The 27,501-nt window shown below is 36.6% G+C and overlaps 1 protein-coding gene across 1 annotated transcript in view; it reads left to right on the forward strand.

Annotated features, from left to right (window-relative positions):
- The window catches only part of LOC108710879 (sperm-tail PG-rich repeat-containing protein 2), a 317,226-nt gene extending 294,641 nt beyond the window's left edge, over positions 1–22,585 (forward strand). The window contains exon 14 of the mRNA XM_018252074.2: positions 22,330–22,585. Coding sequence (XP_018107563.1) covers positions 22,330–22,464 — 135 coding nt within the window. The 3' untranslated portion in view covers positions 22,465–22,585. The remainder of the gene's footprint in view (positions 1–22,329) is intronic.
- Positions 22,586–27,501: the final 4,916 nt, after the last annotated feature.

Below are 27,501 nucleotides of genomic sequence, written 5' to 3' on the forward strand. Positions count from 1 at the left end.
TCGAGGGTCGAATTCAAGGGTTTATTAACCCTCGATATTCGACCCTTAGTAAATGTGCCCCTGAGTGTTTATCACTGTATATTATCTAATAAACAAGTGTATTATTATATGGGTTTTGTTTTACCATATCTTGCTTGTGATGGTGAAAGTTCTTTTTCTTTTCTGTTCAAATTTGAAGCAGTTATAACTTCTGAGGCAAAGGAATGAGCAACAGGAAAAGGAATTGAAATAAGGTGTGGGAGGATCAAATCTAAAAGATGTAATTAGTTTTTTGTGGGAGAGTCCCTCGTATCATGTTCTCAGGCAATTCCTAACATCTCAGTGTAACATAACAATGCCTTCCCCATTGTGGGAACAGGATGTCTATATTTTCTGAAGATATGGGAAAGGCATCTACCCAGGGAGTAGCCTATGAGACTACTTGTTAAGTTTATAATAATAAAAAATTCAAATGAATTCATATAAAATGCAGTTCATACGTACAATTTGCTCTAGGCCATGGGTCAACAAAACATAAAGGAAACTGCTGCAATACTATTACAGTTCAGTAAAATAAGATTTATGATTTTGTCATCATGGGCCAACAACTGCTTTTAACAATATTCAAGCACGTACAAGGTGACATTTATAAAGTTCGCGCAACGCATATTTATTCGCAATAGCCCATGCTTTTTCCTGAACACTTAAATATTGCACTGCTGTGCCCATCTTTCCGGTTTTTGCGACTTTGCATTGTGACACAATTTTCGCAAATGAGAAGGGTCTGTGCATGAGTGCAGGCACTTTGCGAGGATGTTTTGCGTGAAAATAGCATTGACAGTAACTTAAATTTGCAATTCGCGAAACTGTTTTGCGTATATTTTCTCCACCACCAAAGTTGTGGTGTAATTCAAATGCAGAGTATTCACATAAATATCCGCAATTTGCGACTTTTGCCATATTTATAAAGCTCTTATAGACATTCGCAGTGGGAAAAACAATTTCGCAACTCTGTTTGCACACTCTTATTCAGCTTTATAAATATAACCAGGCGCAGGGCACATATTTTCACTGTGCGAATCATTCTGCCCTATGCAAAATTACAAATGAGCCCCACATTATTTTATTTTTATCAGGAAGGCAAACAGACAGGCAGGAATTGTTTTTAATCCTCTATTGATTTAGTGTAAGAAATAACGTTTTAAATAGGAAAAGCAAAAAACTTCTCAAAATATTGTGGCTGTGTTAGTTGCCAGGATTTAGCAGCTACAGTTTCCTGAATTTCACATGTCTAAATAATGCATACGAAATGATCTGACTGCAACGATAACACAAAAATAAAAATAGATGTCATCAGCATTGGTATACAAGACCAGAATGAAATAAATGTAGCATATTTTCAAGATTCAGAATTGTAAAGTGGCTTTGCTACTATTCAGCAGATATTAGGTGCTATGCATTGCTGTAAATCTATTTCTAGCCTTGTTTAAATGTGTGTATGGGATTATGACAAGAACAGAAAATCACAGTAAAAATATCACACAATGCTTACTTTCCAGTTGTTTTCTTATATGTTACTTACCTTGTACAAAGAATAAGGGTTTTGAACATTTTTGGAAACCATTATCAGAATGACATTAGGGGCCTTATTTATCAAAATCTGAATTTCTCTGACTATTTTAATTACAAAAGTCAGACAAAGTAGAATCCACGTTTGGAGCTTATTTATTATTAAAAAAGCATGGTTTTTGAATTTTTTCCCTGAAATGCTTTATTTTTTGGGCTTTTTCCCAAAAAGCACACATTTTTTTATTTTTGCTGCAAAAGCCTGAAATAGTAGGATTTGCAGGCTAATTCCAGAGCAGACCACAGGCATTTAAAGAGACATTATAAACCCCATACCTACATTTCAACAGATGGAAAAAGGATAATTTAATTTTGTTAATTTTGCTGACACTGCTGCCTTGCTGAGAACTGTATGTTTTATTGTCCATCTCTACAAAATAAATAATTGAATTTGCAGCCATTTATATCTATACTTTTTCTCATTTGTACATACAAGTTTTAATGGAAATTCAGAGCACAAAATGCTAGAAACAGGAGTCACACTCACTTGTTATTGGATGACAGAACTTATTTATTAGTGTGGGATACATATACCGGTATAGGATCCATTATCTGGAAACCTGTTATCCAGAAAGCTCCGAATTACAGGAAGGTTGTCTCCCATAGACTCTATTTTAAATAAATAATTAAAAATTTTAAAACATATCTAATTTTGCTCTATAATAAAAAAGCAGAACCTCATACTTGATTCTAACCAAAATTTAACTCATCTTTATTGGAGGGAAAATAATACTATTAGGTGTATTTAATGTTTTAATGATTTTTAGCAGATTAGGATATGAACAAATTACAGAAAGACTCTGTATCTGAAAAATCCCAGGTCCACAGCATTCTGGATAACAGGTTTCATACCTGTAAACCAAACAATTCACATGTACATCTGTTCAAATACTCACTAACCTACCAGGCACCACTCATTGAGTACATGAATATACATGATATTGAAGCCATTATGGGCTGGTTGGACATCACTTACTGGGTGCAAACATATCTTATACAGGAGATCTATCATTGAATGTGTAATTTAATGATCAGTCTTACTTTAGGAATCATTATTGCCACTCTTACACAGTGTACTTAATCACAAAGCTTTGTACCATTTTATTGCAAAAACATAGATTTTTCTTATAAAATTGCCTTTATATTAAGAAACTTCTGTCCCTGTTCATTGCTGGGGGATCTGATGTGACTCAAGGTAGACAATCATTATCTTGATGCGTTTAGTCTTTGCTAATTATGAACTGTCAATGAAGAATAGGTATGAAGGGAATATTTCAGTATTTACATGTTCTTTGCCGCCTTTCAGCTTTAAGTGTCTTGTGTAAAAGTCCCAGTAATTACTGTTATAGTACTTTGGTGAAGTTATGTCAGCTGACACATGCCATTAATGCATTAAGGTGTCAAAACAGCAGTGAATGACACAGTTCAGGAGAGACTTAAAAGCTGCTAATGGCAGACTGAATTCTTAGAATTGATTTGTAAGCAAAAATGAAGCCATATAACAACCTTTCTTATATAACATCACAAAGACAAGATCTTTTATTCTCAGAGTTTATTATAGTACGATAATAGGAAATAAAGACAGCATAGAGAAAGCAAATGAGAATAAAGAGAATAAAACAAAAAAAGAAACTTGACTGGATCAGAATAAAATTCAAAGAAGTAAATGAGAGTTGGGCAAGTTTGATCAATACGCGAGTAAACACAGAAGCAGAATTTCTTCTGGAAACATGCTCAACAGTAACACTCTGGCAGCAGATCATCTAGATGACAGACACGTTATGCAACATACAGTATTAGCAGCAGGAGTCAAAAAATGGCTAAGACATCCTATATGTCAATGCAGTTCTGAAGCACACGTACATAAATCAAAACTGACTCTAGTTTGCACACAGGTTCACCATCTGAGTATTAAAAACATTTTTGAAATGGCATGTATATTCTTAAAAGTAAGAATGGGATGATGTTTCAGTCTGGATCCAGTCCAGGTAATAGGGAAGCAGCCTACTGATTTTATTTTGTAATAAACTTCATGTGAAATCTGAAGGATACAGAAAAGAAAGAATTTGACAAGCACAAATAAGCTCAAACCCCTTGGAGCTCTTTGACTCAGCAGTATAGGACCCGGTTCTCATATACATAGTGTGTTGTAAAAATATATAGAACTTGTGTTTGAATTCCTTATTCCCTTTAATTTTTCATTCTTTTGCAATATTAAAACTTTTTTTCTAGGACAGTGCCAGCCATTGCTTTTGTACATTTATGCCAATGGGTTCTATTTATTGTGTTTTTACCCTCTTATACAAACTAGGTTTCAAGTTTATCTGAATTAAGTAATTACACATGTTTTAATGAAAACTCTTCCCAGAGGTGAACAAAATGCCTTCATACTCTTTTTGTGAACAGAGAAATAAAGCAGCCAAAGGTAAAATATTAAACATTTCAAGCAAGGGCTCTAGTAAATTTAGAACATAACAGCATGTCTTCTGTCAATTCTCAGGTTTGCCTTTCATTTATAAGCTTCCTGCGGATGGTGAAAGCCAAGCTCTGTTTCATAAAAATTTTTAGCTTGAGAATCACAGTAATGCCAAGGCTACAAGAAATAGCGATGTGGCACACTCCAGGTGCCAAGGGGTGGAAATGTAAATTTATTTCCAGCAACCAAAATGTATTGTTGAATTTGGATTTACTCCCCTGACATTTTGCATCTAAAAATGTATCTAGCTCCAACCTTTGAAATAAATCTTGAAAATGAACTGAAAAAACTGTTGCAGACACGATGGGGCAGATTTATCAAAGGTCGAAGTTCAAAGTTAAAAAAACCTCGAACTTCGAATTCAAAAAGACCAACCGAATGGTGGTCGAAGTGGGCCTACTTCGAATTGTACGATTTGAAGTAGCGCTACTTCGATTCTAAGTTTTTTTTAATTCGACCTCCCAAACTCCCCCAATTGCCTCCATACAGGTTCTAGGAGGTCCCCCATAGGCTAAAGCAGCACTTAGGCAGCTTTTAGGTGGCGAATGGTCGAAGTTTTAAAGAGACAGTACTTCAAAAAATTCTACCTTTGAATTTCGTCGTTTTTCCAACTTCTAATCGAAGTATGACTATTCCCTAGTCGAAGTACACAAAAATAGCTCGAAATTTTTTTTTTTCACTTCAAAACTTCACCTCAACCTTTGATAAATCTGCCCCACAGGGGCAGGTTTATCAAAGGTCGAGGTGAAGTTTTGAATTCAAAAAAATTTAATTTCTAGCTATTTTTTTGTGTAATTTGACCAGGGAATAGTCCAAATTCTATTTGACTTTGAAAAAAAGTCAAAAATTCAAATATTGAAATTGATCATGTACAGTCTCTTTAAAAATTTAACTTCTACCATTCGCCATCTAAAACCTACTAAATTGCTGTTTTAGCCTATGGGGGACCTCCTAGAACCTATTTGGAGTCAATTGGGGGACTGTAAAAAAATCAAAGTTTTTTTGGGGAAAAACTTTGATTTGAATTCGATCGAATGCGTTATTACTTTGATTCGTACGATTTAAATTTGGCCAAATAAGGACTTATTTGATCGAAAATGTACCCATGGGGCATATTTATCAAGGGTCAAAGTCAAATTTTGAATTTTGAAATTCGAATTTTCAAGTTTTTTTCTGTGGAATTAGACTAGGGAATAGTTAAAATCTGATTCAAATTTTTTAAAAAAATTCAAATTAGATTTTTGAAATTTATCATATACTGGCCCTTTAAGAATTTAAATTCGACTATTTGCCACCTTAAACCTGCTGAATTGCTTTTTAAGCTTATGGGTGGACTTCCTGGGATCAATTTGGAGTTGTTGCAGCCTTCCTGAAAATCAAGTTGGTTGTTTTTGGAGGAAAAACTCAAATCGAATTTGACTCTAATTCGAGTTTGTGGGTCGATCTCATTCACACGAGTTTGAAAAATTTTAATTTTTTGAAAAATTTCAGTTGGTCGTTTTTTTATTCAAATTTCGAATTTTGAATTATTTTACAAACTCCCATGAACTCTTAATTAAAACCTTGATAAATCTGCCCCATAGTGACTATTGTGTGCCCTAACTCTATGTGGCAATTTGTCTTCTATATATTCAAGGTTTCATTTGCTGATTTTGGTCTTTCAGAATTGCAAGTTTCCATTTCCATTAATGATCATTCAAAGAGCATGTGTATCTGGGGTCTGGCTGTGCTCTGTACCTTGCTCCAGATAATATAGATGTACAAGGCCCTTACTTCCAAAAGGTATGCTCTGGTGTGACCTGCAACTATTGGTGCTCCCTAACTTGAAAGAAGCAGAAACCTGTACCAGTTTTTTAAGAGAAGTGCAAAACACATTGTTGATTGTTCCTGTTTTGTGCTGCACTTGATAAAGGGTTTAGTAATAAACTATCCCCATTTGTAGTATAAGGCATTATGTTTGCCCACGTGCAGGAACCAATAGCAAACAATAAGATGTCTACTTTTAAACACGTGACCAGTGTATGCTACCTGCTGATTGGTTGCTATTGGTTACTACACATGGGCAAACTTGGTGCTTTTTATTGCATAACCCTGTAAGTTTCAGGATTGGCACTTGGCTCCATATGTATCTATATCCCATGTCAGAATTAGAGCACATAACCCCAATTGTAGCTAGAGATATAAAGGCATATTTGTTGAAGGCAATATAAATGATCTAATTCAAGCATGCCTTACTAGACATTATAAGTTTGAGTATGTCTGTGTGTTAAGCTCAGTTAAAATCAGTCAATAAAAATGCATGGAATTTCTAATTTATACACTTCCTATTTTTCAACTTTCTGCTTTCTTTTGCAAATGTATCCTTTTTCTTAGTAATTGTACAGATCATTTTCTGGAAACTAGCTTTTTTTTTTTTATTCATGTGTACATTTTCTTTGTTTTTATTCAGTCAGTCATCCTATCATTTAGCTGATTGCCTGGTGCAGGTGGACTCAATTTATCTGAACTACTCCACTGCCCTCCTTGATGTCATCTGAAATGAATTTTACTCAACAACTGTGGAATTCAAATATGTTGATTGGATAGAGCAGCATAGACCGACCTTTCTTGGCTAATGTAGAAACAGATGTTAACTGTATTATATTTGTCCCTCTCATTAGAAGTTGGCAATCATAAATAGCTTAAATTAGAATTGTTGATTGACCAGATGGTGAGCATGTCTTATACCATAGCCTGTTTAGTATAATTTAATATGATTTTTTATCAATTGGCATTTCAAAGTGCGTGTAGTTGTACTCAGGGCCTGGGAACATTATCTCAAGGATTATAGATAGCGTGCAGAATTTTGTGCATAGTTTTCCAATGACACGAAATTTCCATACTTTATTATAATACGTTGCTTAAATGTTGATTCTCTAGGTTCCGCTGTCATTTTTTTAAATTTTATAATAAATATCCTGTTGGTAAAGTTTGAAATCAGATTCTTCTTTGGCAGTTGGTTTTGAGCGGCTATTTTATTTCACTGCATAAAAAATTTGAACCGTTGAAAATGTTACGTGATGTAGGTATGAACAGAATCACACAGCGGCCTAGCTGAAAGAGTGCTTGCATTCCTGCTCATCTGGTTTGTCTTGAAACTAATCACACACCCAAAGAATACAACTTTTATTCTTCCTTTCAAATACACACCCACACCACTTATTAAAAAACAAAATAGTGGTACAAGTAGCACACACTAAGCAAGAACACAAGACTCTAAGGCTTGAGCAACACAACTTTCATTTGAAACAGAAAAAATATTCTTCATAGTGAGGGCAGTGAGGCATCTTGAGCGGAAACTCATATTTCATTTTGAAATTAGATAGGAGGCAAGTAATATTCTTTCCCAAGTCCTACCAGCTTTGTGGCTTATGCTCTGATAAGCTTCAGTCTGTGTTTACTGCTCCACTGTAAGTTGAAGTGATGTCAAACTCTCTCTTCTCCCACCAGCAGTCTATCGACAGAATTATAGGCAGGTAACATGATAACAGCTCTCCCTGAAGTATTCAGCTGCCTGAACTAATGGCATCTCTATTTTTCCATGTTCTGGGCTAATAGCACTGCTAATAGAGAAACCATCCTGTATTTTAAAAAGTAAGGCTAAGTCTACCACACTGCTGCCCATTCATTTTAAGGGCAATGGCAGATGGGGTACTTTGTCACCCTAAAGAAATCTTGCTTCCTACAGACTACCTGAAATTACCTTTGAAATGCTCTGTGAATCACTGTGGATAAATGACTTTTCATGTAATTGTACAAAGATTGTGGAAAGTAACATTTTCAGGTAATTATGTATGAAGTTAGTTTTACCCCCGGCAATTAACAAAGGTAGCAATTATATGGTATTTTGGGTGCTTTCTTACTGTCAGGGCCTTGCGGCTCCATTAGATTGCAGTCAGCATCAAGGAGGAAACTAGAGCACAGAGAGAACAGAAATAGTCCAATACATGATACACAAGGGATTAAGCATATCAAGGTCAATGTCCAGGTAAGAAGTCAAGAGCAGGCAGTGAACAACATTGTCAGGGATTGAAGTATAAGTGTCAGAACCAGAAATCAGTCAAATAGCAAATATATATGCACCAAACTCAGAAGCAGAACCTACATTGAACCCAAGCTACTTATGTCCTGGTGCCAACATCCCAGCATTGCAGTCATGTGCACTGCCATCTTCACTACAAAGCAGAGTGCTCCTAACCAGAGTGCTGCTGACAGTTGCTGGTTGGGAAAGTTATTTCCTGTGGACAGCAAGCACCAAATCTGCTATTTTCCTAAGGGCTACAGCACATGGGGAGATGTCAAGAGTCAAGAGTGAGTTTATTGTCGTTTCATCCATATATATTTGTACAGTACACAGTGAAACAAAACAACGTTCCTCTAGGACCATGGTGCTACACACAACATGTTGTACCGGACAACAGACAAAAAGTGCAAGTGCAAAAATATGCAACTCCTGCAAGACAGGACAGCATAGTGCAGGGACAGGACAATACAGTGCACACTCAGCAGATGTAATATGTTGAGCAAATAATGCTAAATGTCAGACATGATAGGTGTATCAGACATGATAGGTGTATCATTGTGATATGATGTAAGAACATGATAAAGAACATGATAAAGTGCAGATGTGCTCATAGAGAACAATTTTATCCAATGGCTATTTATTTATACAATGGCGTACAGTGGCTGTGTAACGTTGTGGTATATAGTAAGGTCAGATGGAGTGTGTGTGTGTGAGAGATCTGTTCGGTCCCTGAGTATTCAGGAGCCTTATAGCTTGGGGGAAGAAACTGTTACTCAGTCTGGTAGTGAGGGCCCTAATGCTTTCGTACCTTTTTCCAGATGGCAGGAGTGTGAACAGTGAGTGTGAGGGGTGTGTTGGATCAGCCACAATGCTGGTGGCTTTGCAGCGAGTGGTGTAAATGTCCGTGATGGAAGGAAGAGAGATACCTATGATCTTCTCTGCTGTCTTCACTATCCTCTGTAGGGTCTTGCGCTCCATGACAGTGCAGTTCCCAGCCCAGACAGTGATACAGCTGCTCAGGATGCTCTCGATAGTCCCTCTGTAGAAGGTTTTGAGTATGAATGGTGGGAGATGGGATTTCCTCAGCTTGTGCAGGAAGTAGAGGCGCTGTTGGGCTTTCTTGGCTAAGTAGCTGGTGTTGTGGGACCAGGTGAGGTTCTCCGCCAGGTGGACACCAAGGAATTTGGTGCTTTTGATGATCTCCACATTAGAGCCGTCGATGTACAGTGGCAGGTGGTCACACCTAGTCTTCCTAAAGTCAACAACCATTTTCTTTGTTTTGTCTACATTGAGAGACAGGTTATTGGCTCTGCACCAGTCTGTTAACCACTGCACCTCCTCTCTGTATGGTGACTCATCATTATTGCTGATGAGACCCACCACGGTCGTGTCATCAGCGGACTTTATGATGTGATTTGTGTGGTGCGTGGCTGCACAGTCATGCATCAATAGAGTGAACAGTAGAGGACTACGCACACAGCCTTGAGGGGCTCCGGTGCTCAGTGTGGTGGTTCTGGAGACGATGTTTCAAATCCTGACTGACTGAGGTCTGTCGGTCAGGAAGGCCAGAACCCAACTGCAGAGGGAGGTGTTCAGTCCAAGCAGGCTCAGCTTTTCTGTGTGTTTTGACTGCTATATCTGTTAAGGATAACCAGTGGTGTTTAAAATAGCTTTGTCTGTCTGTCACAGCTTCTGATAATATGAATCTGTGTGCTGTGGCTACTGCATATAGATAGGTGACAGAGGGAGGGCCTCTTTATTTAACTATACATAATATATTTACTCCCAATGTACCTAATAACATACTGTACCTCCCAACATTTGAAAATTGCAAGGAGGTACAAAAATATCTGGCGCGGGTAACAATTTCTTAACCTTCCCATTTTGTGGCCACACCTCCATATACCACACCCATTTTACAAACTTTAATTTGGGTTATGGAAACTTTGGACACATTTCTGGGTGTCTTAGGGCCTTACTTTTTGTGTTATTACACAATAAAGGCGAAATTCCCCTTTAAGCTGTAAGTCACAGTTCCCCCAAGAGATTTGCTCATCTTAATCAGTTACAATCGTACCAGGTGCAGGTGTTGCACTTTGTGGAACTTTGTTACTTTTTTCTGGTGTTCAGTGCAGGAGATCAAAGAAAAATGCAGAACATTTCAATCAGAATCCAGGAATATCTGATGTTGTAACATTTTTTACATGTTTATGTGGTGGCTGTTAATTAGTGATGAGCGAACTGGCTCCATTTTGCGTTACCAAAAATTTTTATTAAACTGTGGAAACATTTGTAAAATGTAATAATTGTAGTCAGTGTGCAATTTTTTTTCTTGTGCCAAATGCTTTGGAATCAATAGGCGTTTTTGCTCATGTTTTTTTCCTAGTGAAACAAAATGCGTAGGGAAATTTCTTGTGAAAATGCAAATTCTAACATAAATCTGTATTAGGTGAAAAAATGTGCTCAGTTCTACTTTTAATATAGTTATACAAGTTGCTGATTGATGTTTATGTCTGCAGTACAGCATGGGAAATATATTTTTTATTTTGAAGTATGATGTTTATTATTCAGAATTTGGGAAGTTAATAAATCAGGCATTATAAGCACTATTATTGATTGGCAAATATAGAAAATCTGATTGGAGAGGTACTCTGTTGGAACAGGTATTAATGTATTGACTGGGGAGTTGGATCACAATCATAACAAAATAATATCATATTCACAACAAAAATCTCCACCAAAAAATATACCAGTCTATATGGCTAATTTAGCCAAAAGTGTACAGAAAAATATGCAAAATATATAATTGACAGACTTGATTTTTTTTGTGGTCGAGTTTTTTTGGGAAAAAAATTTAATGTTTTCATTTAAAAAACTACATTTTTCAAGATTTATTATACCCTGATACTGCAAAAAGCCTATTTGGGGTTTTCGGGCAAAAACCTGAAAAATCTATCAATACGGGAAAAAAGTCTGAAAAAACTGTGCGATTCGGGTTTTTTCTAGATTTTATCCCGATCTGATTTATTTGAGTTATTTTAATAATAAATGAAGCAAAATTGGGCATGGGAGTTTGGTTGAGCTTTTGGCATTTTAATTATGAGATAAATTCAGATTTTAGTAAATAACCCCCTTACAGTAAGAAGAAATTGCTTAACCGAAAAATTAGGCTGTAAGTTAAATATATGGCCCCAGCCCCAATTCATAGCACTTATCAACATTGCATGGTCTGGGATAACCTAACAGAGCACAGATGCATATTTAACACTCATTCATCCTTGTTATGATCCATCTTTGCTGTTATGAGGATATCCTGAAAAGCAGTACAGTTGGAGAGATCGAAGGCCTGCAGCTGAGAACCACAGTATTAAAATGCTTGTGACCCCTTTTCAACAGACTAAGGAAAGCACATCTATCAGTGTTTCAGAGGACCTCAAAGAGGTACAGATATCATAACAGGCTGTAGGGCATACAAACAAATCATTTTAAAACAAATGTCAAGCTTGCTTTTTAGCTAAAAAATCAACATGTTGTTGTTACAAACAGTCAATTCTAACAATCAAACTTTTAATTACAGTTGAAGTATTTACAAAGTATTTAAAAAGAAGGTCTTAAATAATAATTGCAATGTATTATTGGGTTACAACATATTGTCAAGCCTGGGTAAAGTGACTATTCATGGACTCAAATAGAGGTGTTTGTGTGTTGAAGAAAAGTAGAACAGACAAATTTCTTTTTGAACGCAATGTCTGAGTAGACTGTGCATAAAGGGAGTATGGAGTAAATTGTTACTTCCTGGAGAAACAATACCATTGCATTATTCAAGAAGCATTATACATTACCCCTTGTTTACTTTCCTTTTGCATCCAGAAGATATTTATAAGATAGAAATGGCAGCATCATCTGTATAATAAACAAGATTTTTATTTCTTAGTTTTATGGAAGCAAATAGGGTAAGTGCAAAACATTGGAAAGTGGAAGAAACGTTTTGTTTTAAATACCATAAATTTTTAAAAAGTTCATATATTTATATGTTTAGATTTATTTAGATAATCATGTTAACATTCAGATCATTTCGCTTTCTCTTCTTTTTCATTGTGGATTAGAGGAGACCCATTTGTGTTCATTTTGCCGGTAATATTGCAGTGATCACTTTGCCATGACCTATACTCTGACATTCACTTTTAATTTTGCATTTTTTCAATATGTGTGTGTGTGTAGGAGGATAGATAATCATGCACCATGTAGGAATACAAGGATTATGGACTACATTTATGGGCTTAACACTGTATGTCTTATGCTAATTCCATACCAAATTATAAAAATGTCATTAGAGGTTAGCATGTTTAATTTTTAATTTGCATCCAACCAGTTGTAGAGGTAATGGGATTATTTTCAGACTGGCAGGAAAAGAAAATAATGTCAACAGAAAGATCTGATTATCCATAATATGGCAGTAAAGGGACATAGGATACAACTGGATAGTGCTTCTATTACATAATGTGTAAATATGGGACTAATTCAAACACATACTGTATACTGCACATCTTTTGTTGCATGGTATGCCTTGTTTATGTACAGTACATATTATCATAGAGGACCTTTGATTAAAAATAGTCACATTGGAGCTCAGCAGGATACAATTTCAAAGCAAGGGGAAGTACAGATGCAAATCCTGTTATATTTTTTAACTCGAAACTGAATGCATCTCAGCAGCATAGCTGAATAATCCTACAGGTATTTCTAATATCCAAGGGCCTTATTTGCCTTATTTCAACCCCAAAGCTAAAGGCTTTGTTTTTTTTTATGCCATGCCATAAAATAATTGTAAAATAGTTTCTAACTAAAGCATAAAGCATATGTATTTCCTAACTAATAGTGCAGTTTTTTTCAATAGCTCCTTAAGCTGTTTTGTTTTTTTTTTGCTATGTATATTTATGTGTTGCGTTTCATATATTGATATATGTATATATACATATATTGAATATAAACTGTGTTGTCTCTTGGGGCAAATTTACTTACCTCTGAAAATTCGCCATTCACATCTTAACACTTCGCCAGATGTAGATTCACCAGGACAAAGCTAATTCACTAAAATCCATAGTTGCGTCCAGGGCGCCGAACGCTGGCGAAGTTGTGCTAGCATTACTGTGGCAAGTGAAACGAAGTTGAGCTAGCATAGCCTCATTTGCATACGGCGGGAAGTTAAAGTTGAATGGACCTATATGTTGAAGCAAATACATTACACTACACAAGTAGTGATGGACGAATTTGGGGCGTTTCGCCGAAAAATTTGCGAATTTTTGCTAATTTATTCACCGGCGGTGAATCGAGGAAATTCGCGCCTGGTGAATAAATTCGCCCATCACTATACACAAGCCCAGGATAGCTTAATAAAATAAAATAGAGTTGTTATATTGCCCAACACATGAGCCCAGTGTATAGTTTATGTGCCATATGTTAGGAAATGTAGGGGGGAAGCCGGGTACACTAGAAAAAATTTACAATCTTTTGCAGCCTATAACCCTCAAAAATGCCAGCGTTTTTTGGGACTTAGAAAAATTTTTATCTATTTTTTGAGGAAGTCCTATCTACTCTATTGCACTTCGCCTGGTCTGAGGTGGCGAAGGTAAGTCTAGCGCAAGAGGTAGCGTTCAGTAAAATCCGCATCTTAGTGAATTTACGCAGTTACGTCCATTTGTCAGGCGATAGGGAGCAAAGTACCAGTAGAGTCTATCGCCTTCTCTAGTGAAGTTACCAAAATGACGTCACGCTGGCAAATTTTTCGCTAGCGTTAGTCACTTCTCCCTTTAGGAAATCTCCCTAGGGAGTGTAGCTTTAGTAGGCACTTTAACATTGACAAAGCATCAGTAATTGTCTGATTTCATTTTGCTTTAATTATTGTATCTTTCTAAGTAGAATCTTATAAATGTGTAGAAGGAACTGGTTATGATAAAGGAAAAGCATGTGTTGGATAGGTAATAATGAGTGAAATATTTTCACAAACATTTTCACAGCATGAAAAAGTCTGTTGACGTCAATGCATTTTGCATGAAAAGAGCAGTTGCAGAAAAATACCCATTGGTTTTAATATAGAGAGCATTTAGAGTTAAAAAAGCTAATTGACTCCAATACATTTTGCATGGAAAAAAATGCCCGATGACTTCAGTGCATTTTGAGTGAACAATTTTCCTGCAAAGTGAAATGGAACAGGGTGTAGCAGCTTAACATCTGTCCCTTCATGTAAACTGACAAACTGTGGTCACCCACAAAGTAGAACTTGAACGTACAGTAAGTAGAGTAGAGGAATTGCAGTAGGACACAACTTTAAATATCTTAAGCCATGAAGTAGACCTTGTGACTATAGAGAAGGTGTTTTTATTGATAATAGAGTTCTGCAAATTATATGAGATGTGTTAACCCCTTAACACATCCCAATAAGATTTAAGGGGTTTTCAATTATGATGTAACATACCCTAGTCACACAATGTGTGACTATGATTACATTGGGTTTAATCGCCCAGGCCAGCAGTAAAATTGGGTGAGCTACTGTTGAGCCTAGGGTTCTGCACACCTGGTCTATACAGAATGGTCAGCATTTGACCATATGCACTGGACTTGAAAAGCTTCTTCATTTTAAGTTAAGGTTAAAGAGGTAGATCACCTTTATAATAACTTTTATTAGATTAGAGCTGAAGTCCCCAACCTTTTTACCCATGAGCCACATTTTAAAATGAGTCGGGGAGCAAAAGAAGCATGAAAAAAATTCGGGAGGTGCCAAATAAGGGCTGTGATTGGGTATTTGGTAGCCTTTATGTGAACAGGCAGCCTATTGGAGACTCTGTTTGGCAGTACACATGGTTTTTATGCAGCATCGGACTCGGGGCCTTGGGCCCACCCTGGGCCTATATTTCAGGGTCCCCACACCCCCGGGCCCCCCAGCCACAAACCCTTTGAGCCCCCACCCCAACCACCCCCTACCGTAAAAAGGGTATGTACCTTTTTATTATAGCTGCCACAATCAGACTTGCGCAGCCCCAGCCGCAAACCCATTGGGCCCAAACCATGACCCCCCTGGGACCCCCCTCAACTGACCCATACTTTACTAATCTTGAGGAAGCTAATGGACTTGCGCCACACAAATCTTGAAAGAGGGAGCGGATCTGGCCTACAAGGACCAGGGCCCATCAGGTTTTTTCCAGGTGTCCTGCTGGCCTAGTTCAACCCTTATTTTATGCAACCAAAACTTGCCTCCAAGCCAGGAATTTAAACTTAAGCTCCTGCTTTGAGGTCACTTGGCGCAACAGCCAAGGGGTTGGTGAGCAACATCTAACTCACAGGCCACTAATTGGGGATCACCGTGTTAGAGAATAAATTAGGGATGTGCGAATTTGACCTGTTTCGTTTCGCCAAAAATTCTCTGCTGGCGGAATGTCGCCGATGCCCATTAAAGTCTATGGGCATCAAAAAAAAATTTGGTTCCGAAATTTTTTTGACGCACGGCATTTTTTTTTACGTGAGGCGCCATACGAGTCTATGGGCGTCATTTCCACGGTGAAACAAGGCGAAAAATTCACCCATCCCTACAGAATATCCTTTGTGTATAGTACAACAATAAAGATACACAAAAATGCATCAGATACAGATGCACCACACCAGCTCACATAGCTCACACAGCACACACCCAGGCATTACAGGTCACAGTATTCATTTGAATGAAAAAGATGTCATAGCAATCTCTTTAAATGGAGTGGTGACAATGTGTATTGCTCCATATGTATATATGTTAGCTGAACCATTGCTCAAAGAGAGAGAAAAATAATTTACCTGATTGTGAAATATATATTAGAATTTACTGTAAAAAAGACTCTTGAAGAAGATCTTTTATTTGCCATTAGTATTTTGTGCCCAGTGTGACCTTCAAAAACAAACCCTGTAGTCCTTAAACATTAATAAGAAAACATATTGCATACAACATTTTGTTTAGCATATAATAGCAAATAAAATATTTAAGATGTTTCTATCCGTGGAAATCTCTGTGATGAGCAAATATGTATCTTATCACTTTGGGAACATAATATCCCCTAGTACACATTGAAGTAAAGTGTACATAAGTCTTACACTAATCTTTCTAATTAATGCAACTAAATAAAATTAATTAACCAGCTTAACGAGAGTTTATGAGAACTCCTGTAAATAAACAGCATGTATTTTTAATTTATGCATTTCCATCAATAACGCATTTGAGCTCCTAGTGCTCTGTGTTTTGCAAAGCTACAGTTTTCCATTCACAGTAATTACAAAATCTTTTTCAATTTCAAATGAAAATATTTCATTCTCTGCAGGGCATGCGAATGTTACCTCCACTTCTCTGAGGTTAATTCAGTTTAGCAACTAGAGAGTCAGTATTACTTTGGGATCTTCTGCCATATTTCTTTCTTTTTTGCCTTTTTCCCTAAACTTAAAGTAAACCACCTTTAGCAAAGTTGAGGCAATTTTAGACTCTCATTTTTACTTTAAATAAAGTAAGGAAAGCTCTGGAGTTATAAGCGCAGGGGCTGCATGACAAGGGATCCAAATGACCAGCAGCCAAATTATACTGGTCTAGGTCAGAGATGTTCAGAATCACATGTGTTCAGGTGAGCAGATGCAGGTCCAGCATGTTTGAGGCAGAACTTAGTAGCAATCTCTTGTTAAAAGGATTCTGTCATGATTTTTATGGTGTAGTTCTTATTTCTAAATGTATCAAGGTCCTCTGTGCAGGACCGAAACGTCGACTTACACCATTAAAGATATGCACATAAATTAAGTCCCATGAGTGCTCTGTGTTCTTTATGCTGATATTACTGATGAACAGGAGAGGCCTGAATACAAAGATGAGTAATAAAAATTAGCAATAACAATACATTTGGAACCTTACAGAGCGTTCGCTTTTTAGAAGCGGTCAGCGACGCCTATTTGAAAGCTGCAAAGAGTCAGAAGAAAAAAGTAAATAATTATAAAACTATAAAAAATAAATAATGAAAACCAATTGAAAAATTGCGTTGAATTGTCATTCTATAACATACTAAAAGTTACCTTAAAGATGAACCACCCCTTTAAGAATATATACACATATACTGTATATATACAGAACTAAAGGCCAACTGACAATAAGGCTGAAAATTCTGTAACTTGTGACTTGGGCATTTGTAACTGCCCATGGCCACCACAGCCCTGTCTCTGTATATGCCCATAATAGCTTCCCTTTTTTCACCTTGCTGAGACTCTTCACATGCTCAGTCTACTTTTGGCTACTGAGGTTAAGGACTGACTCACATTTACTGAGCAGAAAACAAACTATCATTTGTAGTGATGAGTGAAATATTTAGACAGGTTTTGCCTCCAAAAAAAAACACGCCCATAGACAGGTCAGATTCGCCCATCACTAGTCATTTGCCCATCAATTTCATCAATTTAAAAGCAAACAATGTACAATGCTCCATTCTGTAGCTGTGATTCAGACTTCTAAATGCACTGGTTTCTGCGCAGTCATGTAGTGTACATTTTAAAGGAATTGTTCAGTGCAAAATAAAATCTGGGTAAATAGGTAGGCTAAATAAAAAATGTTTTTAATATAGTTAGTTAGCCAAAAATGTAATCTATAAAATGACAGGATGTCTAACATAATAGCTGGAACCCAACTTCCTGCTTTGCAACTCTCTGATTGGTTATCAGTCTGTAACCGGTGTGTGACTTGAGGGGAGGCATATGGGTTACTTTTGCTTTTAAATCTGAGCTGCATGTTCAGGATCAAAAGCAAACTAAATGAACAGTTATGTCCCATGTGGCCCCCCTTTAAGTCGCTGACTATCTAAGAGTAAGAGAGCTGTAAAGCAGGAAGTTAGGTTATGATTATGTTAGACATCCAGTCACTTCAGCCTTTATAATTTACATTTTTGGCTAACTAACTATATTGAAAACATTTCTTAGTTTGCACAGCCTATCTATTAACTCAGGTTTATTTGTACTAAGCTGCTCCTTTAAAGGGGAGCTAAAGGCAATTTTGTTATTCTAAACTTAATACAAAATATAGCACTCCTATACAGCGTTGGGCCAAACTGGCCAGGAACCCTAGGTAATCTGGCTGGAGACATAGCAAACCCCCCCACACACATGTTCGAAGGAATGAGCAAGCACACATGTGCAATTTCAGACTAGGAGTAGTCTACGTATAAGGGAGGTGCCTGGTGCCTCCCCACCATTGAGCTCTAGTCATGTTCCTCTTCTGCCTACCCCTTGTGCTGGCCCTGCTCGTATAATGCAATATACAGTAATTATATTGCTTTTAGTGTCTGTGCTATAATGAGTCAAAGTCCCAAATACTTCGAACTGCTTACTAGTCATTCACTATGCATGCATGCAGTCTTTGGTACAGGATTTTATGTTCTGCTACTTTTGCTGATTTTTAGGAAACTGACAAAAGTTATATATGAAACCACTATTTGTGTGCCAGGAATGCAGAAGAACACACCACACAAATACACTAACAATTATTTTTTTTGGAGTGATATGTCTGGTTTAAAGAAGACAATATAGAATATGACCTAGAGTGTCAATGGAAGGCAAAAAGATTTAAGAACAGCTCTTTTCTTTTTGGGAATATGCCCTGTGTGCCAGAGTCCTTATTGTATTAGATTCTGATTTTATAGGTTTGTAAAAGTCCTTCCATTCAGGCCTGTTTGCCACTGTCATTCAGATGATGTTTATGCTGTTTGATTGTATTTTATAATTTGCTTTTTGGCTATTAATTACTCTTTATCTTTTATTTATATAGCATTGCCATGAGTGTAGACATGGGTTTTTTTTGGATTGTTTAACCATAGTCTTTTAATTTCAGTTTATTTTCATTCTTGTATTTCAAAAAATATATTTCAAATGAATTTTGTTGGTCCTAACAATTCTGTTACAATTTTACCTTGTACAATAGTTCTGAATGCTGCTGACAAGTGGTCCGAAAGGCTTTTGTGTGCACTTCTGGTATTCACTTAAACCAAATCCATTAATCATTTCTTCTGACCTTTTCACTACGGCAGAAATTTTAATAAAGATTACCATCTTGAAATATATGTTGCATACCCTTTTCATGGTAGAAGGCACCCTGACTTACTTGTAGACACGTATTCCTTTCTGAAATTAAGTTGTCAAAGACACATTTTCCTTTGGAATGAAATATATACATAGCTCAATGCATTACCTGGACAGAGCAAACATTTGACTTTTTTCAGCAGAATAATTTTATGTATTTTCCTTTAGGAAAAATAAGTACGCCATCAAGGTTACATTTTTTTATGGCTTCTGATGTTGAAGCTCTTTATTTCTCTTTTAGGCAAGATGTACTATGTTAAACACAACAAACCTTGAAGTAATTCTTTGGGCCTTTATATAAAGTATCCCTATAAGAATAATAGCATTCATTTGTCATAGATGGAAAACAGAAAACACTTAAATACAAAACAGAAAACACTACTGAAAAGGATCTGCATAAGTACATAAATGTATAGCAACATTTTGCTGTCCTCAAAGAAAGGTTTTATATATATTGTAAGAGCAGCTTGGCAAGGAATACAATAACGATTTTTTTTTACACATATTTCTCTGAAAGGCAAAGTACATGTATGGGATCCATTATTTGGAAACCAGTTATCCAGAAAGCTCTGAATTATGGGAAATCCATCTCCCATAGACGCCATTTTATCCAAATAATCCACATTTTTAAAAATGATTTCCTTTTTCTCTGTAATAATAAAACAGTAGCTTCTACTTGAACCAAACTAAGATATAATTAATCCTTATTGGAAGCAAAATCAGTCTGTTGGGTTTAGTTAATATTTAAATGAAAACCCACGTTCCTTAGCATTCTAGATAACAGATCCAATACCTGTATATCCTACAATGTTCCAGTTGAACTCTTTATCCCTCTGTAGAAACTATTAAAAAACATGTGCTTTGACAGTCAAATTTCCGTCTATTACTTGTTACTGGTTCTATTGAGAAAAAAAGGGTAAATAACCTGCCTATGGCAGATTCAGGTGGTCATCAACTTGCAGTGTTCAATAATGTCTTCTTTGGGGTTATCCTGTTTTTATATTCACAGGCTATGCAGGCATGGGATTTATTGAAGGTTGCAGAAGTAACTATTCTTGCAGCTTAATTTACCTATATTTCTATTTTTAAAAAATGATCCAATAGTTTTTATTCACCATGAGAAAATGAAATAAAATTATATGCATGATCCTAAAGGCAACAGGAAAAGTGGAGATTTTAATGAAACAGCATTAGAAAATCTTTAAAAAGACCAGAGGATTGTAAGACATTTTTTCCATTACTGGAGTGATTAAAAGGTCATAAATATAAAATATGCTGTTCTCAAACTATTAGCTTTAATTGAGTGTATGATCAGGTAATTATATAATATAATGTGTATAAACTTTAATATTCCTGCTACTGTTGAAAATAATAAAACTCCATAATGAGCATTTGTAAGCTTATTTCAGTTTATGTAAACCACTCAAAATTCTCTGATATTCAGGGTAAACAGGGAGATAGTTGATACATTTTTGTTAAACCATTTTCTTTTAATATCAGTAGAAACATTTTCCTGGTTATGAAAAAGGCCAATGTTTCTCCTCCCTGGGTATGTGCCTGTGCCTGACTAAGACTGTGTGCTGCCCGCCCAGACTCATTACTTGTCCTTGACCACATTTCTATTAAGCCCTAGTCTATCCCGTGTTTTTGGTTCTAGGAAGACTTAGGATCAAAGTATGGTGGCAGTTATACATTAATTCAGGAGGTATTTTACAATATAATTAAGCAATTAAGGGGCCCATTTACTTAGCTCGAGTGAAGGAATGAATAAAAAAAACTTTGAATGTTTTTTTTGGCTACTTCGACCATCAAATGGGCTACTTCGACCTTCGATTATGACTTAGACTTCGAATTGAACGATTCAAATTAAAAATCATTGGACTATTCGACAATTCGATAGTCGAAGTACTGTCTCTTTAAAAAAACTTCGACCCCCTAGTTCACCACCTAAAACCTACCGAAGTCAATGTTAGCCTATGGGGAAGGTCCCCATAGGCTTCCTAAGCATTTTTAGGTTGAAGAAAAATCGTTCAATCGATGGATTAAAATCCTTCGAATCGAACGGTTCCAGTGTCGGACTGGGACACCAGGGGCCCACCCAAAAACCTTAGACCAGGGCCCACCCAAAAACCTTAGGCCAGGGGCCACTCTCAGTACTATTATTCTTCATCTCCTAAATCAAGCTCTATTCTCCTAGTCTGTTTTCTTTACATACTATAATCAATTATTCCATCTATTTAGCCTCTTTGTTCTCATAGAAAAAGGGAATGGCCATGAAATTGGCCAAAAGTTTAGCAGCATGAGGGCCCACTGACACCTTGGCCCACCGGGAGTTTTCCTGGTGGGCCAGTCCGACACTGAACGATTCGAAGGATTTAATCGTTCGATCGTTCAAAGGATTTAACTTTGACAGTCGAATATCGAGGGTTAATTAACCCTCGATATTTGACCTTAAGTAAATTTGCCCCTAAATGTCATTGATAAAATATTAACCCTTTTTTCTGATTATATTCTTCTTCCTTCTTTTTGATTACCTTGCTATTCCTACATTGATTCATTTATAGATATTTTTGTTCTAGTACTGCACATGTCTTGTATGTAAAAAGTTTGGGTTATCTGAAGTGGTGTAAAAAAATAGGTGCTATTATTTTTTGTGCATTTCTTACATAGTTTAATTTATTTTTCTCATGTAGGTTTTTTTTTTTACCACCAGCACCCATGTTCTTTTCAGAAAATAAAAAGCTTGTCCGGTTAAGGTGGCAAGCTTTTTATTTTTATAAAAAAAAAACACTGGTTGAAGAATTTATTTGCATTTTTAAAATAAATTTAGACAATCCTGAGCTATGATCCTTAATAATCTGGACCTAAATGTATTTTGAACCTATTATTTTCAGTGTTTAACATTTGTCACAGACAACTAGAATGTACATCAATGAATTGTCTGTCAACCAATAATTTAGTAATGTATATTTAAGCAATCATATACTTTTAAGATACTAAATAAGATAGCAAATGTACAATTATAACATTGATTTATTTTCTGCTTTTATTTTAACAGCTGAGTCCAGTTTTTAAGGACACTGTACTGAAAGGGACATTTAATGCTACCCTACCCAACCCATTATTGAAAGAAATGGAGAACACCAATCTGAAGGATCAAGCCATAACACAGTCTTGTGTGTTGAGTGTCTGAATGACTTATATCATGAAATACAGGTTAATAGGCGTAAAAATGATTTAAAGGGATTCACAATGTTTTTCTATAATTATCTGTGTAGAACAAACTTTTGGTGCATAAAAATATTTTACAGGTGGAGCAGAATGTTTATTGATCAGGAAAACAATGTCTAATTGATTTCTTATTAATTGTTGTTTTATGTTTGGTGTTCAGCATTTTGAGAATGTATCTTGACTGGGTTTTGATGAGAGCCTGTGCATATTATTGTTGGCTATGCACTAATGGGAATCCATAATGATTCCACTGTTCATATTTCATAAATCTGCCCAAGTGAAAATTATGTTTTATTTATATTAATATTTTTTTTTAAATCATGTTTATAAATGATTGATCTTTTTTGTTCTTATAGAATTAATGCAGGTAAGTATCTATCTATCTATCTATCTATCTATCTATCTATCTATCTATCTATCTATCTATCTATCTATCTATCTTTCTATCTATCAATTTATCATCTTATTGTTGAAGCAGCAAAGGCTAAAACACAGTTCCTCTCATGATCAGAACCTGGGGAGAAGGATGGAAATAGATAAAGGAAACATTTAATGCTTTACTCGTTTAATCAATGATGATGCATCCACCTTGTAAAAGTAATTTGCTGAGATCTTTACATCCATTAAGAATAACAACTTCTCTGTGGACTCACAGTCTCCTTATATGAAATGTTTATAGACATGTCTGCTGACTGATGTGTTCCTATAAGTATAGTTCCCCCAAGCTCCATTTATTTTCACAATAATATAGGCGGACATCAAGGAGCTTCTTCTTTGCAATCCATATGAACATGAACCACCTACCAATAATATGTTTGCAAGACTGATTGAATTAATTTAATTTAAACACAGACAAATAGAAATAGGGTACATCTCTATTATTAGTCCTAAAGTGCTTGTGTAAAATTTACATTTATGTGCTGTGCCAGGGGGATCATGCAGACTCAACTTGCTTCAGTAACAAGCTCACCATTTTCTCAAATGGGACCATGCTAGAATATTCAAATCTACAATCTCATACATACACTCAAGTGCCATGCTTGGCTAAAGTTTGCTGAATAAAATGGTGGGGAATCACCAAAAGGCATGCTTATTCCATTTATGTCTATGCCTTATAGAAATCATTACATTAAATCATTACATTTTATTGTAATATCTTAGCATGACATGCTAATGCAAAACTTTAAGCTTACAATGTCATGTAGAAGTCAAAGGGAGCTGTCCTAGCCAAAATTTAAACTATACATTTGATTTGATTTTTTTTGAGCTTGTCAACTCACTAAAAATGATGAGCAAAACACAAAGTTGAGATATTCAAGTTTCTTCCACAGTTTTATTCATGCAAGTTTTTTATATTCTCATTTTTTAATAATTAAGGTAATATTTGTGATTTTTTATTATTCAAAGCAGAAGAAACCTCTAAAATGATCATATCCAAATTTTGATAAATTTAAAGACTGTTATTTGGAAGAAATGTCATAGCAACAGAATATGAATCACCTGGATAGGGATGTAGCGAACGTCGGAAAAAAAGTTCGCGAACATATTCGCGAACTTGCGCAAAAATGCGAGCGGTTCGCGAACGGTTCGCGAACCCCATAGACTTCAATGGGAAGGCGAACTTTAACATCTAGAAAAGACATTTCTGGCCAGAAAAATGATTTTAAAGTTGTTTAAAGGGTGCAACGACCTGGACAGTGGCATGCCAGAGGGGGATCAAGGGCAAAAATGTATCTGAAAAATCTGCCTGTGTGTGCTTGGAAGAGATAGTGTAGGGGGAGAGCTGTTAGTGATTTCAGGGACAGATGATAGTAAGTTTGCTGGCTAGTAATCTGCTTGATACTGCTCTGTATTGGAGGGACAGAAGTCTGCAGGGATTTGAGGGACATTTTAGCTTAGGTAGCTTTGCTGGCTAGTAATCTACTGTTCTCTTTAAACAACTGCCATACGTTGACCTTGTAGGCATTGTTTGCCCAGTTTTTTTGGACGCAGCCACTGAAGCACAGTTGCCAGAAAAAATATGCCATATAAATGCTGAAAATAGTCATTTTTCGCCATACGTTGACCTTGTAGACATTGTTTGCCCAGTTTTTTTGGACGCAGCCACTGAAGCACAGTTGCCAGAAAAAATATGCCATATAAATGCTGAAAATAGTAATTTTTCGCCATACGTTGACCTTGTAGACATTGTTTGCCCAGTTTTTTTGGTTGCAGCCACTGAAGCACAGTTGCCAGAAAAAATATGCCACATAAATGCTGAAAATAGTCATTTTTTGCCATATACGTTGAGTCAACGTATGGCAAAAAATGACTATTTTCAGCATTTATATGGCATATTTTTTCTGGCCTCTGTGCTTCAGTGGCTGTGGCCAAAAAAACTGGGCAAGCAATGCCTACAAGGTCAACGTATACACTACTACAGCGGTGGATACGGATTACGTAAAATATATTATGGCTGCTTGAAAAAAGTGACTCCGGTGTTTTTTCTGGAGACGGTAATATTATGGATATTTAGACAGAATGGGAACAAGGTCACACAGCTCGATGGCGGGTTGAAGAAAACAGTGTGCAAATAATGCCTACAAGGCCAACGTATACACTACTACAGCGGTGGATACGGATTACGTAAAATATATTATGGCTGCTTGAAAAAAGTGACTCTGGTGTTTTTTCTGGAGACGGTAATATTATGGATATTTAGACAGAATGGGAACAAGGTCACACAGCTCGATGGCGGGTTGAAGAAAACAGTGTGCAAATAATGCCTACAGGGCAAATAATGCCTAAAAGGTCAACTTATACACTACTACAGCGGTAGTAAAATAAAAAAAAGTAAAATAAAAAAAAATGAATATTAAAAAAAAAAATTAAAGTTGGTGCTGCTGAACTACTAGGAGCAGCAGATTAGCACACCAGTCCCACTCCCCAACACTGCTAGACTAATAGCACTGGGCTCTTATAGTAGTAGTAGTAGTAGTAGTAGTAAAACAACAAAAAAATAAATAAAAGCAGTCCTTACAAGGACTACTGTTATTGCAGCAGTCAGCAGATGAGATCAGAAGCAGGACAGCTGCCCACTGCAGCTACATACAGAGCACTGCAGTAGAAGGTAGATTACTAGCCAGCAAAGCTACCTAAGCTAAAATGTCCCTCAAACCCCTGCAGACTTCTGTCCCTCCAATAACAGAGCAGTATCAAAACGATTACTAGCCAGCAAACTTTCAACTGTCCCTGAAATCACTAACAGGCAGCAGCTCTCTCCCTACACTATCTCTTCAGCACACACAGGCAGAGTGAAAAAACGCTGCAGGGCTTCGGTTTTTATAGGGAAGGGGAGTGGTCCAGGGGAGAGCTTCCTGATTGGCTGCCATGTACCTGCTGGTCTGGGGTGAGAGGGCAAAAAAAAGCGCCAACAATGGCGAACCCAAAATGGCGAACGTCGCGCGACGTTCGCGAACTTCCGGCGAGTGCGAACACCCGATGTTCGCGCGAACAAGTTCGCCGGCGAACAGTTCGTGACATCTCTACACCTGGATAAGCTTTAAAACATGTTTTTACATTGACACAATGGTCTAATTTAGGTTTATAAATTTAACATAACATATTTCTTTTGTAAAATGTTCATAGTAGTGGAGACAAATGGTCTCCCATGTTAGCTTGGGGCCATAAACATTGGCATATGGGATAGTGGATGGGATAGGGTTAATAGGTTGCAGGTAACCTGAGTTAAGGTGGGGGTTATAAATAAGACTCATCAGGTGAGCTTACCTGCTCAAAAGAGAACGGCTGTGAGGCGTCCTGGAGAAGCATGGCACACATGGAGAGAAAAACGGCAGAGAAGCTATTCATTATTAGTGATGGGCAAATTTATTCGGCAGGCGCGAATTTGCGGCAAATTTGCGCAATTCGCCGGCAGCAAATAAATTTGCGAAACGCCTGCGAAAATTCGCCGGAAAAAATTCGCCGGCATCAAAAAAAACCGGACGCCAGCGTCAAAAACGAGACGCCGGTGCTGTTTCGTGAATTTTTCGCCGTTTTGCGAATTGGAGGAAACTTGGAGGAAATTAAGAATAATTTTGGTTATATTAAAGATGGATTATAATTAACAAAATTATAGGCTCCGGGCAGTTAAGGCGCATTATTTATGTTCTGTATAACAATAAAGTGGTTGTCTTCATGTATAAGAATAATTTGGCTGTTTCAAATGCCTGGACAATAATAAAAGCTGCGGCCTTTACACCTCCAGCTCCAGATGTGTTAATGTGTTATTTTTGAGATTGTGTATAATCCATCCTTCTCATCCCATGTCATCTAATATACCTTCTTTTTGGCATTTTATATTATTATAGTAAAGAAACAATAGTAAATTCACATGGTTTATCGTTTTAAATTGAGTGTCTAGAGCCATTTGGTGCAAATATTGTATTTGGCACAATATAGACCCATATGTAGTTCATGGCCTAATTGGAATTTGTAAAATTGCACTATCCTGGACAATCGGCCCGTGGGCCAACTAATTCGACTGTTACATGGAAATATTAGTCTGTATACATTGAGGCCAGTTGATAATGCCACAAATTTTCCAATTTAGTTGGGTGTCATACTAGTTTTTGAAAAGCAGGCTGGACATACTAAGGGGGTTATTTATCAACATTTATTTATTGTTTTGCATTGCACCTGAGGAAGGGGTTGTCCCCGAAAGCTTGTGCCACATCTCTGCTGCAATAAAATGCTTTAAAGGAAAACTGTACCCCCCAAACAATGTAGGTCTCTATTAAAAGATACTGAGTAAAACAGCTCATGTGTAAAACCCTGCTTCATGTAAATGAACCATTATCATAATAATATACTTTTTTAGTAGTATGTGCCATTGGGTAATCATAAATAGAAAATTGCCATTTTAAAAAATAAGGGCCGCCCCCTGAGATCGTAAGATTCACTGTGCACACATACAAACCACATGTAAGGTCACATGAGCCAATTAACAGACAGAGTTCTG

Source organism: Xenopus laevis, chromosome 1L (assembly GCF_017654675.1).
Source record: "Xenopus laevis strain J_2021 chromosome 1L, Xenopus_laevis_v10.1, whole genome shotgun sequence".
Taxonomy (NCBI): Eukaryota; Metazoa; Chordata; class Amphibia; order Anura; family Pipidae; genus Xenopus; species Xenopus laevis.